Genomic DNA, 16,771 nt, shown 5'->3' with positions numbered 1-16,771 from the left:
AGAGCTGGGAAATGAGCCCAGATCTCTTGAATCCGAGTTCAGTTCCTTAGCCTTCGTCTCAATAACAGTGTAGGCTTGGATGTGTCCATTGCATAGGACACAGAGACCTGGCACACTCCTTCATTTTATTCAACCTTTTTTCCTCCTTTAAAATAGAAAAAGGACTAAGACTTTCTTCTTGAGCTTCAGGGATCTGTTAATTGGCTCCCTAGTAAAATTACACAGAGTCGGCTGCCTGATAATGATTGTAAATGACAGAGACTATCAGGTTTACCTTGTGACGTCCCTGGGGAGCTTGCAGTTAGTTTAGTCTGAACTCTGCTTCAGCTGTTCGGGTTCCTTTCTTCTCGGCATGCGGTGGCTGGACTCAAGCTGCAGTCTTTCAAACCTAATTAGTGTTAGGGGAAGAGGGAAAAAAAACAACACCCTTTTTCGTTCCCTCAGCTGACTTTGTAATGTAAGGACAGAGCCTAATTTATGCCACAAGTTCCTTTTGAGTTTTTATATTTCATAGCAATATCTTCTGTTGTGTTTGCATGAGAAGAGTGTTTTAGAGTATTTGAACTGTGAGGTCCTTTCTCCCTCGGCATGGTTAAGAAGCACTAATCTCCCAAGAGTAGTTAATTATGGCTATTCCATGCATTGTTCAGCAGAGATTCAGGTATCTTCCGCCTCCTATTAGAGAAAAGATTTCAACTAGCAATAATCATACCTCAGATTAACTTCATTGGTTATGATACTGCCAGCCCCTCCTCTCCCCTGGTGTGGTATTAGCATTTGAGTTTGTCAACATCTTGAAACATCAATAACAATTTAATTTTCAAAATCTATCTCTCACCCAAAAAGTAAAGCAAAACCAAACAAAAAGGACAAAAGTTCCTTCCACATGCCCATACTTGGACAAACTCAAGAGTTGGTTGGCCTTTTTTTGAATTTCAATTTTTTTTTTAAATCACATTTTGAATTTCAAATTTTGAGGAACTTGGAATATTTTCTGGGAGAAAAGGCCTGATACTCTAGCCTTTTTTCCTGAGCATTATCATGGGTTTTTGAACATCTATGTTCAACTGTCCTTTGCCCAGATTCTTAGCCTTCCAGCTGACCCATTTGTTGCTGTTGTTTTACACTTGAGAAGAGCAGCTTGCCAGGCAAGGAAGCTTTTCCCCCTTGGCACAACTGGCACCTATAAGATGGAGGTGAGGACTACCTTCTTTGAAGTATCAGGTATTGGCCATAGGCAGAAAACTGGCCTTGAAGGACAGGTAGTCTAACCACACAAGGTATGTTTCAAAGAATCTATATTCTACATTTACTTGGGAGGAAGCTCAAAAATAAAGGGAAAGGGGGAAATGAGATGGTAAACAAAAGATGAGAGGGGAAGACAGAGTGGAAGAGAGACAAATCAGAAACGCGTATTTCACAATTAGGAATGCACTGGGGAGCTCCCTCTGAGTCTGCTGCTCCATTGAAGTCAATGGGAGTTTTGCCACTGATTTAACAGCACAGGGCCAAGCTCTCCATGCCATCTTCCACAGAAGGGCAGCAGATAGCTACGCTTGGCTTTGCCCCTCTTCTATCCCTGTTTCTGTCTAGAAGGGAAAACTGTTACATGCCTTAGCTCTGTGTGTGGCCTGAGAACCAAGGGGGAGATACCTTATCAGTAAGAAGTGGGTAATGCTAATTGGGGACAGATGGGTTACTTTCAAAGGTAGAGCTGGGAACTGGGAGCTCAACTTCCATTAAATTTCCCCGCAAGCGAGGTGTAGCCTGATGATTAATTTGAGGGGCAAAATGCACGTGTCACTAATAACAGCCTCTTTCTTTGGTGGCTATTTAGAGATTAATTATGAAGAAGATGATTGGTGAGACACATAAAGAGATTTTATGAATTTTATTAATACCACAATCATTATAAGTGAAATCACAGAATTAGAAAAACACAAACAGCAGCAGAATTCACATATTGTATACTCATGAATCCATGGGGCTGTGTGTTCCCCTTAATGAGAGAAAAGCATTAAGGTTGACACCATCCTGCCATCCTGAATTCTTGCCAAGGCTCAGGTTCAATACCCCTGTATGCCCCTATTTCTTACATCCACCTATTTCTGAGACCATATTTGATTAAGTCTCGACCTCTTGTCTATTCTTGGACATTTGGGCTATCTATTTTGGGTATTCCCACTATTGTCGTAAGGGTAGAAGGTTCTCTGTTCAATGACATTAAGGAAGTCTGGCTAAATACAGCCTTTGCAGGCTAACAGTCTGTTACAGGATACATATTGCTAAATCTTCTAATCCAAGGTTACTTACCTATGCTAACTTACATTAAGCCTAAAGTGCCTCATGCTAACAATTACTACTACTAGGCCCCAAGCTAAATATTGTACCCCAGGTCTATTGCAAAGCCTATTTGAAAATAATCCTTACATTTCTTTGGTTACTCTTACCTTGCATGAAAACTTGAGTTTCATTGATGTTAGTTTAGAAAGAGTTAAGATGCTTGCTAAGTTATAAATGATTATTTACCTGATCATCTGAGTTCAGGTCATGGGTCAAAGGTTAACATGGATGCCTAACTTCTGTAGGCACTTTTGAAAATCCCAGACTGAGTGGTTACACAGTTGCTCATGTCAGTGTTTAAGCATTTCAACTGCCTGCTAGGAAAAAATGACCAAAAAAGCTCATTATGGGGTCTTATTAACCAATACTTTCTTTTTATTTCCAGGGAATACATCACAATGTCACGTCATTCTGCTTTCTGGAGCTGTCCATATGACTCTGATGCATCCTTGGTGAAAGATCCTCACAAACTGACAGGTCACTAGTTGCTGTGGTGCCGAATGGGACAAAGCAAAACAGCATATCCATAGGTAACATCTTGAAATCATTTGGGGGCCGAGCAATTGGATACCTGGAAAAGCACCAGAACATGAGACTCCAACAGCTCTGTGGGCTGTTTTGACCTTTGCTAAGTAATGCTCAGGGCAGCTAGGGAATAGCAGCTTTTTGCAATGTCTAACTACACTTGAAAAATCCTTTTGAATAATTAGAACAGGGACTGTGAACAGCTAGCCAACTACAAAAGCAATTTCTCCTCCCTTGGTGTTCACACCTCAACTGCTAGAAGAGGGCCTCATCCTCCCCGATTGAACTAACCTCATTATCTCTAGACTGATTCTTGCCTGCATATTTATACCTGCCTCTGGAAATTTCCACCACATGCGTCTGACAAAGTGAGTATTCACCCGCAAAAGCTCATGCTCCAAAACGTCTGTTAGTCTATAAGGTGCCACAGGACTCTTTGTTGCTTTTTACAGATCCAGACTAACACAGCTACCCCTCTGATACTAGAACAGGGATCGGCAACCTTCAGCATGCAGTCCATCAGGGTAATCTGCTGGCGGGCCGTGAGACATTTTGTTTGCATTGACTGTCTGCAGGCACGGCCCCCCTTGGCTCCCAGTGGCCATGGTTCACCGTTCCCAGCCAATGGGAGCTGTGGGACATGGTGACCAGCACGTCCCTGCAGCCCGCTGCTTCCCGCAGCTCGCATAGGCCAGGAACAGCAAACTGCAGCCACTGGGAGCTGTGGAGGACTGTGCCTGTGGAGGGTCAATGTAAACAATTTGTCTCGTGGCCCGCCAGTGGATTACACTGACAGGCCACATGCTGAAGGTTACCACCCCTTGACTTAGAAGGTGCATACTATACAGTACCATTCATAGGGCTTTCTTCTGCCCTCACTTATACCTAGGAGTAAGATGTAAGTTTATAAGTGAGGTTAATTAATCACTGGAAGAGATTACCAAGGGATGTGATAAAGTGCTTTATCACTTGGAGAGTGGGTGTCTTTTTAAGAGAATTGCTCTAGTTCAACCAATATTTTTGGTTCATTGCAGGAATCACTGGGTGGGATTCTCTGGCCTTGGTTATGCTGGAGATCAGATTAGATGATTATTGTGCTCTCTTCTGACTTTAAAATCTGTGGAATCTATGAATTTGGACAACTCCACTAATGTCACATTCTGGCCTTTCACTAATGGCCAGTGTTCACGTGTAAAGAATAATCAGATATTAAATAAGCATCATTGTCTTTCATGCTAGCCCATAGTAGGCACTGTAACCACCAAAGAATTAGATATATCTAAAGGTCTATGTTCAGGGGATATCCAGGGCCATAACAAGGGTCCTTAGCTTGACTCAGAACTGGGGAAGGGACCAGAATTAGGATATCATGGAGGCACAGCACTGGAACAGATGGCGCTGCTCTAGTTTAAGATTAAGGTTAGCATCTGAGCTGCAAATCAAGACTGAGGTTTCTTATTAGAGCCACATGAAGGCTTCATCTGCCTGCACTGCATGTGTAATTAGTGAATGCTGTGACTCCTTTGTTTTCATGAGCACTCCAAAATTGATTGTATCTCCTTTCCCACCATCTAAAATAATTGCTGCATTATGATTATGATTGATTAAACAGATATTTTTTGGCTCTTTCTTTCCCAGCTCAAACTGAAGTGAATATAAAACACTGTTTCAAATAAAATGCACTCCCCTATTCCTGTACGGATTGGGCTCTTCTGTCAGACGGTAGAGTCCAAAGCAAAGGATTCCAAACAAGTCTAATGCTTTGCAGTAAATGTCTCCAAAGGAATCCTGCAGTGAGAGAACAAAAAGTATTCTTATCTGGAGTGGTCGTTCAGCCCTCTAGTGAGATCAGTCAATTAGCAGAGTTATTATTATTGGTATTTCTGTAGCACTGAGGAGCCCCAGTCCTGGACTAGAATCCCATAGTGCTTGGTGCTGTAGAAGCATGGAATAAGCCCCAAAGAGTTTTTACAATCTAAGTAATATTAAGTAAGGATATCTGACACCCTTAGCCACAGATTCAGATCCAATTTAATGAACCTGAATTTTACATATGTCAGCTCAGTCTTATATCTCCACTAGAGCATGTGGGAATGGTTGTGTTTCATATTCAGCAGCCAGAGAAAAGCCAAAGCCAAATAAATTAGACTCTGATTCAGCAAAGTACATAAGCATGTTCTTAACTTTAAGCACTTGCTTAAGTCCCATTGACTGAAGGGCTTTGCTGAATCAGGGCCTTACTTTGGAGAGTGGTTTTCAAAATGCTTAATAAGGATGATCATTGCCTAGCCTTGAAAATAACATTCACTAGCCTTGGTACATGGTACATGCCAAGATTCCTCACCCTACCAGCCCCCTCCATTGGTACCTGTGGATTTGCATGAAGGAGACAATAATGACCACTGGAGAGATGACCATGGATAGCAATCAGGACCAAAGGAAGCCAGTCTCTTTGGAAGTCTCTTTGGAAGAGACACATTTAGGCCAGGCCCTGGTCAGTAGGCACCAGCATTTTGGCAAGAGAACAACAAGAGGATAAGTTAATAGAGGCAGGGGAGGCTCTAGGGATTTTGCCGCCCCAAGCACGGCAGGCACGCCTGCGGGAGGTCCACCAAAGCCACAGGACTAGCAGACCCTCCGCAGGCAAGCCGCCGAAGGCAGCCAGCCTGACGCCCTCACGGCGCCGGCAGAGCGCCCCCCGCAGCTTGCCGCCCCAAGCATGCAGATGGCGTGCTGGGGCCTGGAGCTGCCCCTGGATAGAGGGTGATTCAGGTGATATTTCACTCTGAGACTTGCAGGAGGCCAGAGTGTCAATATCATATTAAGACACCAATATCCCAGCTACACAGGTGAATCATGGGATATTTTGTACATCGTCATATTCTTATTAAAGTTCCAAAATATCTTGCTGTAAAAATAAAGGATATTGTTGAGATGGTCACTACTGGCCACTCATAGGCTATCTCAGGTCAGTGTCACACAGGTGTCTGAATTTGAGTCCCACTCTTGATCCTGCATCACTGCTAGCCTGTGCTATTCCTTAGTTAGTGATATTGTTTCATGGAGTGGAAATGGTGCTTGTTGTATTGTGTTGCCGTATAACCCTCAGGCCAGCCTGCACTTGTATGCAATGGTACTTGTCAGCACATGACTTAATACAAGCAGCAAAGAATCCTGTGGCACCTTATAGACTAACAGACGTTTTGGAGCATGAGCTTTCGTGGGTGATTACCCACTTCGTCAGATGCAGACATACATCTGATGAAGTGAAGTGGGTGTTCACCCACGAAAGCTCATGCTCCAAAATGTCTGTTAGTCTATAAGGTGCCACAGGATTCTTTGCTGCTTTTACAGATCCAGACTAACACGGCTACCCTCTGATACTTAATACAAAAGACTGAAGAAGCAGGACGATTTATCCTGTGATACAGGTGTGGCCCAAACCAATTGCATTTGTATCTTAGTGGTACTGAAGCAGGTCTTTGGTAGGTGTAAATCGGACAATTTACAGCCATCTGAGGTTCTGGTCCACTGTTGCCAAGTAGTAATAGAAGTTGGCATCAGACTACGTACGTGGTGAGGTTGGATAAGGGAGGAGATATTTACTGACTGCACTTGGTAACCAACCCATTATTCAGTGCGAGGTCATGAAATATTTACCCCATAAAACACTGAGATACAGGATATGTCATATACACAGGTCAGTCTGTTCACACTGCTGCACTGAATAGTGATATGGGACCTGATTGTACTCTCAATATTGGGTTTCCATTGACTTCAGGGGAGTTACTTCTAATTTACACCAGTGTGAGATCAGAACCAAGCCCACAAAGGACAACACTACCAAGACTGTGCTATAACTCACCCGGGAATCTGTTAACAGTCTCTTAGACAGTGGCACAAGTGAAAGTTTGCATCTAGCTCTGGGGGCCACATATGCCATGCTGTTGAAACTGCCACTTAGCATATTCTTCTCCGCCAGCTGTTCCTCCAGTTCAGGGTTTGTCCCACCCGTCACCAGAGTCTGGAGCAGAGCCAAGATGTGGTGGTTACGGTAGGTCTGGAAAAGAAGGTGACAGCAGACAGGAGAACCTCCAGTTCATATCAGGCTGACAAAAGCGATCACCCTATCAGTTTAAGATAGAAATGACCTTTGGGTACCTCTAGTACAGTAATCTCTGCGGTGCATGATTATTCTCCACAGTGTGTGCTGCAGTGTTTTGACTAGACCTGGTCAGAAAATGGGACTTCTCCCCCCTACCTCACCAGCCCTGCCACCTCTCCCCCCCAAATTAGATGAAAATGAAAAAGAATTCCTGTCCTGAATCAGGACAAAAGTGAAAAAAAATCTCAGCAATCTTAATGAACCAGAAATCTGGGGGAGGGGTGTGTGAAATTGAATTGGGTCAACAGAAATGTTTCATTTTGATTTTGAGCTTTTTATTTTCTTAAATGCTTTTTGCAATAAATTATCTTAAATTTCTAAGCAAAAAGTTGTTTGGAGTCAAAAAATGGAACACTTCACTTAGAAAATGTCAAAAAGGGGACATTTTGGCAATTTTGAAACTTCTATTTTTAATTTTTTTTCAAAACAAGAAATTAATTGAAACCAACCCTTTTCTGAGAAAAGTTTTGGTTTTGATGAATTTGTATTTTCCAATGAAAAAATATTTAGTTGACAAATTCCCATCTATCTCTGATCACAGTCTAAGTAGACAAGTCAGACAACAGGTGAAAGGGGAAACAGAGAAAGCAAGTAATGAAAAGACTTGCCCAAGGTCACACAAAGGTCAGTGATAGTAATGGAAAGAAAGCCCAGGACTTCTGATTCCAAGCACAGCACCCTAATTATGTGGCTGTATTTTTTAAAGTTATGCAGCGTGCTTTAGCTTCTTGGGCCCTCTGTTTTGGAAAAAGACTGCTGAAGACAGAACTAACACAGAGAGCTTTCAAAATATCATCCCAGAGTGGCGAAATAGAATACTCAATAAGTGTATAGTCCAAACTCTGCAGGACGCAGTGGGCCTGATCCTCTATTGTCCCGCACTTTGTGAATTCATTTATACCAATAATAGTAGGCAAAAAATACTACCAGCTCAGAAAGATAGCTTCTGAAACACACTCTTCACAATGTAAACAACTCCACAAGGAGAATCAGTGCCAGCCATTTAACATAGAGAAGGAGGCTCACTGGAGAAACTGTAAAGCACACCTTGAAACGTGGTGGGGTGGGGGGGAGGGAAGACAACTGAGCTTTTGCAAACCTGAAAAAAAAGGTGTCTGGTTCAAATTCAGTTTTTTTGGGGGGAGAGGGGGAAATAGCATTTTTCTTATGTTTATCTGAATCAATTCCCTCTGTCCATAATTTCAATGCATCAAATCATTTAATTTCTACTCTTTCTCAAAAACTCATTTCCCACATGGTGGGGTAGCAATCTTATGGAATCTGTCACCTGCATTCTCAGGAGGAAAAACTAAACAAGCTGTGGAGAAGGAATAAATCCAAGCTAAACTCAAATCCGCTTAAGAACATATGAACATGTTGTTGGGCAAAAGGCTATAATGCTGTTAGAGTAATTATCAGCCTTTTAAAGTAAGGAGCTGTAGTGCAGGGTTATTCTGAAGTGATACTGTTCCAGAGGAATCTGCATTTTACATATTTAACTGAAGAGCACTGAGCTATTTAACATATCGTTGCTGTACTTTTTGACATCAAAAGAATTGTATTTCCATACTTGGGTGAATTAATAGGATTTGCATGTCACCCTCATTCTGTACTTTCTTTGCTCAGTTATACTGTAGAAGTTTGAAAGAGGCAAAACAAGTAAAGAGATGTGTAAGAGTATATGCACGCAGGCAAGTTTCAGCATGCATAAAATGGATCTCCAAGCTCACTGTAAAAGAGCCAAGTTCTTGTGATGAAAGGGGGAGACACCACTGACTTCTCCATCTGTTATTTGGTTACAGCCTGAAGAGTGTGGCTGTCCTTGGAATGCCACTGCATAGAACAGGACAGGCTGTGAACCCTATTCTCACATTACTGAGCAGTTACCTTGCTGAGCATGATAGGAAATCCAGACTAATTGTAGGTGCTGAGCATTTGCAAACCTGGCCCTGCATGAGTTGCCCCCCATCATGCAGAAAACCTGTGGCAGAGCCATTAATTGAACTCTTTTCAGTGCCTTCATCACAAAATCATCCTCTCTCTCTTGCGCTATATAGCTCCTTTCTGCCTAGTTAGCCATCAAGTATCAGGTTAGCACGAGAGCCATTTCTACTTTGGACTTTCCAGGGGGTTATGCTTCACTTGACAGAATCTACTGTCGTTGCTTTTCCTCCACTCTGACCTCTCTAGCACTATCCTTTCTAGTTACAGGAAAACAACAAGTTGGCTCTCAGGCAGCCTCAAAAACCCAGGAACTTTCAGCAGATCTTCACAATGATGGGAAAGCAGAGATGATATTTAACAGCTGAATGCTTTTCTCTAGTCTTTATTCTCATTCGCTTGCTTTGCTTTTCCCAACCCTCTGCCTGACTAAACAATATCATGTCTCTTTTCCTTCTTTCCTACATTTAATGACCAGCTGAATCTGACCAAAGACGTTCTGCTGAAAAATTAGATCTGAGAGTTGTTCATTCCTGGACTGACTTGGGATCTGAAGCCTGAGTGAAATTTTATCCTTGAAGACAGGTCATGCTAGATCTCAAGTTACTTTTACACTTGACACCAGCAATCCTTAATTACAGTCAGGCTGACTGACATATCAGTGACTAGCAGCAATATAATACTTTCCCTAACACTGGAGCCTTCTCAGAAAAGCATAACTGGACTTGACACTCTTTTTTTCTGGACTGCTTTTCCCTTCAAGCGGTTTGCTGTGTATTTATTCAATTTCTTTAAAACTGCCGCCCAAGCAGTATCTTGTTACTCCTGAATCCAAGGCACATCACATGTAACTTGCCTGCAGCACTGGAGGTCGAGGGGAATGGGAGGTGGCACAGTTAAGAAAGAAGGACAGCCAGTTTGGGAGATGCAGGCTTATTATGAATTGAGCTGCTGTCTTGCTGACAAAATGTTGGCTTAACTGCCCCACACTTTCCATCATCTGTGTCACTACCATCAGAATCACTCACGTCTGTCAGCGATCTGACATGAGTACGTTATTGGGGCGGGGAACTGTCATGTTCGCTCTGCTCTCCTTACATTTTCAATCCCATGTACCATGTTAAACACACTCTTAAAGATATACGAAATGTTATACGGAGCCATTGCCAACAATTTTTGCAGGTTCACAACTTTACCTCTTTTGTAAGGGTCCTAATCTGATGTGGCTTGCAAACATCAGACATCTGGACCACATAGGGTCTATGATTGTGGCAACACGTGTAGCATTAGTTGTACACCTAAATCTCTTTGTAGAAAACATACCACTGTCATGATACATAGCCCACAGAAGTCAATAGAACTACTCCCATTGACTTCACTTTTCAATCCAGCCAAATTGAATTTCCATGCTGGTGCCAGACGGACATCCCTGGAGAATGAAGTGTTGTGTTTATCCCCACATCAGTTATAGCAGGGTAGTGGTCATGTAAATGTCCCCCCACACTTCAGCTCACTAATGCACTTCAAGCTGAACCTGGAGGTACCTTTTCCCACTCCCCTTGTCCCTCCCTCCCATGGATGAACAAGAAGTTTGAGTCTTCATGGGCCATTCAGTTTTTGGCACTACTATTGTGATTTCCAACAAAAGGTCCAATTGGTGTCAAAGGTAATGATGGTTAGAACAAATACATTTCCCTTCACAGGAACAGCTTGTCCCTGATCTAAATCATGCTAAAAAAACAGTCATACTAATCCTAAATATCTTTTACAGTAAGTAAGAATTCTTTAAAACAAACAAACAAACAAAAAAACTCTAATGAAAACACTATAAAATAACTCCAGATAACTCTTATTTATATAGCATAGGGCAGCTGTTTTCAAACTGTGCATCGGAACAACCTGTTTTAATGGGGTCGCCAAGGCTGGCCTTAGCCTTGCTGGGGCCTGCAGCCGAAGCGAAGCTCGAGCACCACTGCCCGGGCCAGAAATTGAAGTCCAAGGGCTTCAGCCCTGGGTGGTGGGGATCAGATTACAGGCTCCACACCTGGGGCAGTGGGGCTCAGGCTTTGGACCTGCCCACTCCCACCCAGAGCAGTGAGGCTTGGGCAGGCTCAGGCTTTGGTCCCTCCTCTTGGGGTCATGTAGTAATTTTTGTTATCAGAAGGGGGTTGCGATGCAATGACATTTGAGAACCCCAGGCGTAGAGAATGAGAGTGCTGATAATGGTGTGCACTGAATAAGATGTCCCTTGGAACTTATGGTTCTCCGGATTCCCTTAACCCTGTGGAACTCACTGCCACAAGATATCATTGAGGCCAAGAGCAGGATTCAAAAAAGGAGTAAACATTTCTCTGGATAACAGGAATACCTAGAGCTATAAAATGTAAAAGTTTAAAAATATACAAGAGTTTTGGAACAGCTATAAACCCTCCTGCATTAGGGCATAAGGCAAACTCTAACTAATCCAATCACTACCCACTGAAGGGTTTCTTGCACCTTGGTCTGAAGTAGCTGGTGTTGGCTATTTTTGGAGACAGGATGGGAGACTTGGTGGATTTATCCCATATGGCAATTGCTATGTTCCTTGATCAGTTGTCCCGGTCCTAGCAAGTGGTTGTTTATGAGGCAACCAGTTACACGAGTCAGTGATGTACTTACAGCGGACAAGAGCGAATCCAAAAAACTATCTGAAAAGATAGCTCCACTGGAAAAGGTGGTGGTGAGATCCAGCTCCTGCCCTGGGATGTGAGAGGTGCTGCTAATGTTGTGATCAATGAACTGGACATTCGATGTAGCATCTGTAGAATCAATCAATCAAGCAATCAATCAATAAAAGAAGGAACACTAAAGATCTTAAAAACACTGTAGTTACCATACAGGATGAGAACAGAACAATGATTCATCTAACCTAGCCCATTATCCTGTCTCCTGCACTAGCCAGAATCTATTGCTTTAGAAGAAGAGGAAAAAAAGCATTTAATGAACCTGACCGTTGTGCACTGGGGCAAAAATTTATCACACCAAGAACCCACACCTTAGTGAAATGGGGAAAAAGTTTCCAAAGCACTCAAATGACTTAGGAATTAAAGTCTCATTTTCAAAAATGACCTAAGTCTTAGGTTCCTAAATTCCCAAGTCACTTAAATGTTTTGGAAACTTTTACCCATAATGCCTCAGTATCCTGTAGCAGTGAGTTCCATGAGTTAATTATATAATCATAAAAAAGAAAAATGCTATGTGTTTAAATGTGTCTAGTTAATTTTTTGAAACCCTTACCCCACCAGTTCTTATGTTATGAGACATAGTGGGACGTCAGGCCGTCTGTCAGTCTTGCCCACATTTAAGAGCCAACAGATAGTTCTTGAAGAAATCCTCATAATAAAAAATGGCATTGCTTTAACTTTCTTATCTATTTTTAATAGACTGTGTAAATCCATCCAGGCAGAAGGCACCTGCTGTGCTCCTGAATGCACTAGGTATATGCTAGTATTCCAGTGATGCCAGTGAGAATGTTGATGAATGACAGCAACACAGCTGGAGTGAGACAGAATGAGCAAAGGAATTAAGACCAAGAACCCATTTTTTCCATTAAAAATAAAATCTTAACAAGTAACCTTTCTGTGATTACTGATTAATGTATTTTGTGCCCTGCAGAGCTAGGAGGCATTTGAACAGATACTTAAAGCAGATGACTAAAATTGGCCAGTTTCACATTGCTGTTGAAAGACCCGGTGACACTGGCGTTATCATTCAGCAGTGTATACAGACATTTAGCCAAACCTAGATGTTGGGGGTCAGACCCTCAACTGGTATAAATCAGCATTGCTCCATTGATGGGCCCATAAAAATCTGGATATAAAACCCATGGACATACTAGCATAAATTGAAATAAACCTGTTTTGTTTTTTCACCTATTCTTTCCCGTTTAGGGGAGTTGTTATTGTTTCTATGTTTTCTGTTTCGCTTATTAGCCTCTTTTGCCAGGGGTATCTAGCTGCCATAACTCCAGAGGAATGTCCAGTCATCCTGTGTTTGAGGGAGTAGCCGAGCAAATCAGAAGTTTGTTGCGTTGAAAATCCAAGCTCTGCCAGCCAGTTCCCAGAGCTGAACAAAAGCCCACTGCACTCAGTGGGAAATTCTATTGACTTCAATGAGCTGTAGATCAGTTTGATGGGAGTGGCTGGTATGGCTAGTTCCCTTCCTTGAATACTCTTTCTCATGTCCCCATAAGTCAGGGAAAAGCAGCAGTCGATCAGAGTATAAGGGCAGTAACACAACTCTCCAGATGTGGGAATGATCCTCCAACAGCTATATCCATGTCTATTTCTTTCATGGGTACTCAGGCCAGGGTACTTGGCCAGCCAAGCTTGGCAATGCTGAATCAACTGAGATATCATATTGCTGATGAGAATCCTGATGAAATGGCTTGGCTGCTTTTAATACAATGGGTCTGAGTTCCTGGAAAGCATTTTTTAATGTAGAAATTGGGTCTGCTGATGCCTTCTTATGCCTGTTAGGAGCTCAGAGTCTGTAATGGGCTCCTTTGGTAGGTGGCGACTGAAGAGCTTCTATGAATTTACTATTTACCCGTTATATTGTGGCAGCTCCTGGAGGCCTTTGCAGTCAGTACTCCATTGTGCTAAGTGTTGTATGGACATAGAGCAAAGGTCAAGCCTTGCCCAAAAGAGATGGCAATCTAAAAGAGAGAGGATGAAATCCTATGCCCATGGAGATTAATGTCAAAACTCCCATTGACTTCAGTTGGCCCAGGATTTCACCCAAAGATTCTAAGGGTCTAAGACATTAAGGGATACTAAGATGCTTCTTTTGGCAGATTTTGAACAGTGTGTGACTGGTATCCAGAATATGCCCTTGGTAGATGGCAATATTGGTAATGGATGTCCTATTGCTGACATTGGTATGTAGTACCGAGCAGTGACCAGAGGTTAGCCACAGATTTGATCCAAAAGAGCATTTATGTATATGGCTAACCTCAAGCACACAAGTAATTCCTCCATTGGCTTGGAACTAGTCATGTGCTTAAAGGTAGGCACAGGCATAACTGCGTCACTGGACTGGGGACTATATGACGGACTTTTTGCAAGACAGCTGTTTTTGTGCTTTCAGGTCTTAAACTCTTGAGGGCATTTGCCTTCCTACCTTACCCCTGAGTCTGCAAATAGATTCCCAATCTGTTCTAGGCCACTGTGGGGGCAGAGAAGCATGTGCTATGGGACTGGCTCCAATTTGTTTCTTTGTCAAAGATCTAACATGACGACAATGCAAAACCATGTCAACTGATTGCAGGTGTTTTCCCCTCCACTGCCACATGGAATCCTGGAAGGAATTGTGCACTTCGTCGATTGCCTATCTCAAGACACCAGCTTGACAGCATATTCTCTCCTCAGTGGGGCCAGATCGTAGCAGCCTGCTCAAAACATTCTGAGATGCTGGGAGGCCAGAGACATAAAAACACAAACCACAGCACAAGTGAATATCAAAGCATGACTATGGGAAATTCAAGTGTCAGAGTGGTCCATAGGTCTGAGATGCTGGTAGGACAGGTGTTATTATTTATTATTTCTATTGCAATATTGGCTAGAAATCCCAGGCATGGATAGTACCCCATGGTGCTAGGTGCTGTACAAAAAGATGGTCAATGCCCTGAAGAGCTTACTATGTAAGTGAGGTATCATGCCCTAAACCTATGCTTTGTAATTGCTTCCAAGACATGAGACAAAACACTGATGAAATCAGACTGAAACCCTCAGAGCTCAACCTTCTTTCATGATTTCTGCTGCTTCCTGGCACCTATGGGAAGTTAAGCTGTGATTAGGCAGCATCAGGACCATAGTAAGAGGTTTTGAGGATGTAAATAAGATAGTCTTGTGGCTAAGGCACTGGATTGGGACTCAGAAGAGCTGGGGTTAATTTCTGGTTCTGCCCCAGACTCCCTATATGACCTTAAGCAAGTCATGAGATCTCTCTATACCTCAGGTCTCCTTCTGTACATAAAAACGGCCATACTGAGTCAGACCAATGGTCCATATAGTCCAGTATCCTGTCTTCCAACAGTGTCTAATTCCAGATGCTTCAGAGGAAATGAACAAAACTGGGAAATTGTCAAGAGATCTGTCCCCTGTCATCCAGTCCCAGCATCTGGCAGTCAGAGGCTTAGAGACATCCAGATCATGGAGTTGCATCCCTGACCATCTTGGCTCATAGCCATTGATGGAGCTATCCTCCAGGAACTTAACTAAAACTTTTTTGAACACAGTTATACTTTTAGTCTTCGCAACTACATCCCCTGGCAATGAATTCCAACAGTTGACTTGCATTATACTCAGAATCATAGAATCATAGAATATCAGGGTTGGAAGGGACCTCAAGAGGTCATCTAGTCCAACCCCCTGCTCAAAGCAGGACCAATCCCCAACTAAATCATCCCAGCCAGGGCTTTGTCAAGCCTGACCTTAAAAACCTCTAAGGAAGGAGATTCCACCACCTCCCTAGGTAACCCATTCCAGTGCTTCACCACCCTCCTAGTGAAAAAGCTTTTCCTAATATCCAAACTAAACCTCCCCTACTGCAACTTGAGACCATTACTCCTTGTTCTGTCATCTGCTACCACTAAAAACAGTCTGGATCCAACCTCTTTGGAACCCCCTTCAGGTAGTTGAAAGCAGCTATCAAGTCCCCCCTCATTCTTCTCTTCTGCAGACTAAATAATCCTAGTTTCCTCAGCCTTTCCTCAGAAATCATGGGCTCCAGCCCCCTAATCATTTTTGTTGCCCTCTGCTGGACTCTTTTCAATTTTTCCACATCCTTCTTGTAGTGTGGGGCCTAAAACTGGACACAGTACTCCAGATGAGGCTTCACCAGTGCCGAATAGAGGGGAATGATCACATCCCTCGATCTACTGGCAATGCTCCTACTTATACAGCCCAAAATGCTGTTAGCCTTCTTAGCAACAAAGGCACACTGTTGATTCATATCTAGCTTCTCATCCACTGTACCTCCTAGGTCATTTTCTGCAGAACTGCTGCCTAGCCACTCATCCCCTAGTCTGTAGCAGTGCATGGGATTCTTCTGTCCTAAGTGCAGGACTCTGCACTTGTCCTTGTTGAACCTCATCAGATTTCTTTTGTCCCAATCCTCTAATTTGTCTAGGTCCTTCTGTATCCTATCCCTACCTTCCAGCATATCTACCACTCCTCCCAGTTTAGTGTCATCTGCAAACTTGCTGAGGGTGCAATCCATTCCATCCTCCAGATTCTTAATGAAGATATGAACAAAACTGGCCCCAGGACCGACCCTGGAGGCACTTCACTTAATACCGGCTGCCAACTAGACATGGAGCCCTTGATCACTACCTGTTGAGTCTGATGATCTAGCCAGCTTTCTAACCACCTTATAGTCCATTCATCCTTCCCATATATCTTTAATTTACTAGCAAGAATACTGTGGGAGACCATATCAAAAGCTCTGCTAAAGTCAAGGAATAACACGTCCACTGCTTTCCCCTCAACCACAGAGCCAGTTATGTCATCCTTTTGCTCGTTTTAAACCTGCTGCCTATTAATTTTATTGATGACCCCTGGTTTCTGTGTTATTTGAAGGGTTAAATTGCACTTCCTTATTCACTTTCTCCACATCATTCATGATTTTATAGATATCTATCATATCTCCCCTTAGTTGTCTCTTTTCCAAGCTGAACAATCCTCATATGGAAGCTGTTCCATCCTCTTAATAATCTGTGTTGCCTTTCTCTGTACCTTTTCCAATTCTAATATATCT

The 16,771-nt window shown here is 42.8% G+C and overlaps 1 protein-coding gene and 1 pseudogene across 1 annotated transcript in view; both read right to left on the bottom strand.

The window, feature by feature from the left end:
• Positions 1–677: 677 nt before the first annotated feature.
• LOC115647376 lies at positions 678–741 on the bottom strand (annotated as a pseudogene).
• Positions 742–2,701: 1,960 nt separating this feature from the next.
• Positions 2,702–16,771, bottom strand: part of KCNU1 (potassium calcium-activated channel subfamily U member 1) — an 85,669-nt gene continuing 71,599 nt past the window's right edge. The window contains exons 21-24 of the mRNA XM_030549526.1: positions 11,633–11,772; positions 6,734–6,928; positions 4,550–4,656; positions 2,702–2,914 (exon numbers count right to left, since the gene is read on the bottom strand). Coding sequence (XP_030405386.1) covers positions 2,737–2,914; positions 4,550–4,656; positions 6,734–6,928; positions 11,633–11,772 — 620 coding nt within the window. The 3' untranslated portion in view covers positions 2,702–2,736. The remainder of the gene's footprint in view (positions 2,915–4,549; positions 4,657–6,733; positions 6,929–11,632; positions 11,773–16,771) is intronic.

The sequence above is a fragment of the Gopherus evgoodei genome, chromosome 2, assembly GCF_007399415.2.
Source record: "Gopherus evgoodei ecotype Sinaloan lineage chromosome 2, rGopEvg1_v1.p, whole genome shotgun sequence".
NCBI lineage: Eukaryota > Metazoa > Chordata > Testudines > Testudinidae > Gopherus > Gopherus evgoodei.
The sequence above is the reverse complement of the archived record's forward strand: the minus strand, read 5'-3'. Positions and strand labels throughout refer to the sequence as shown.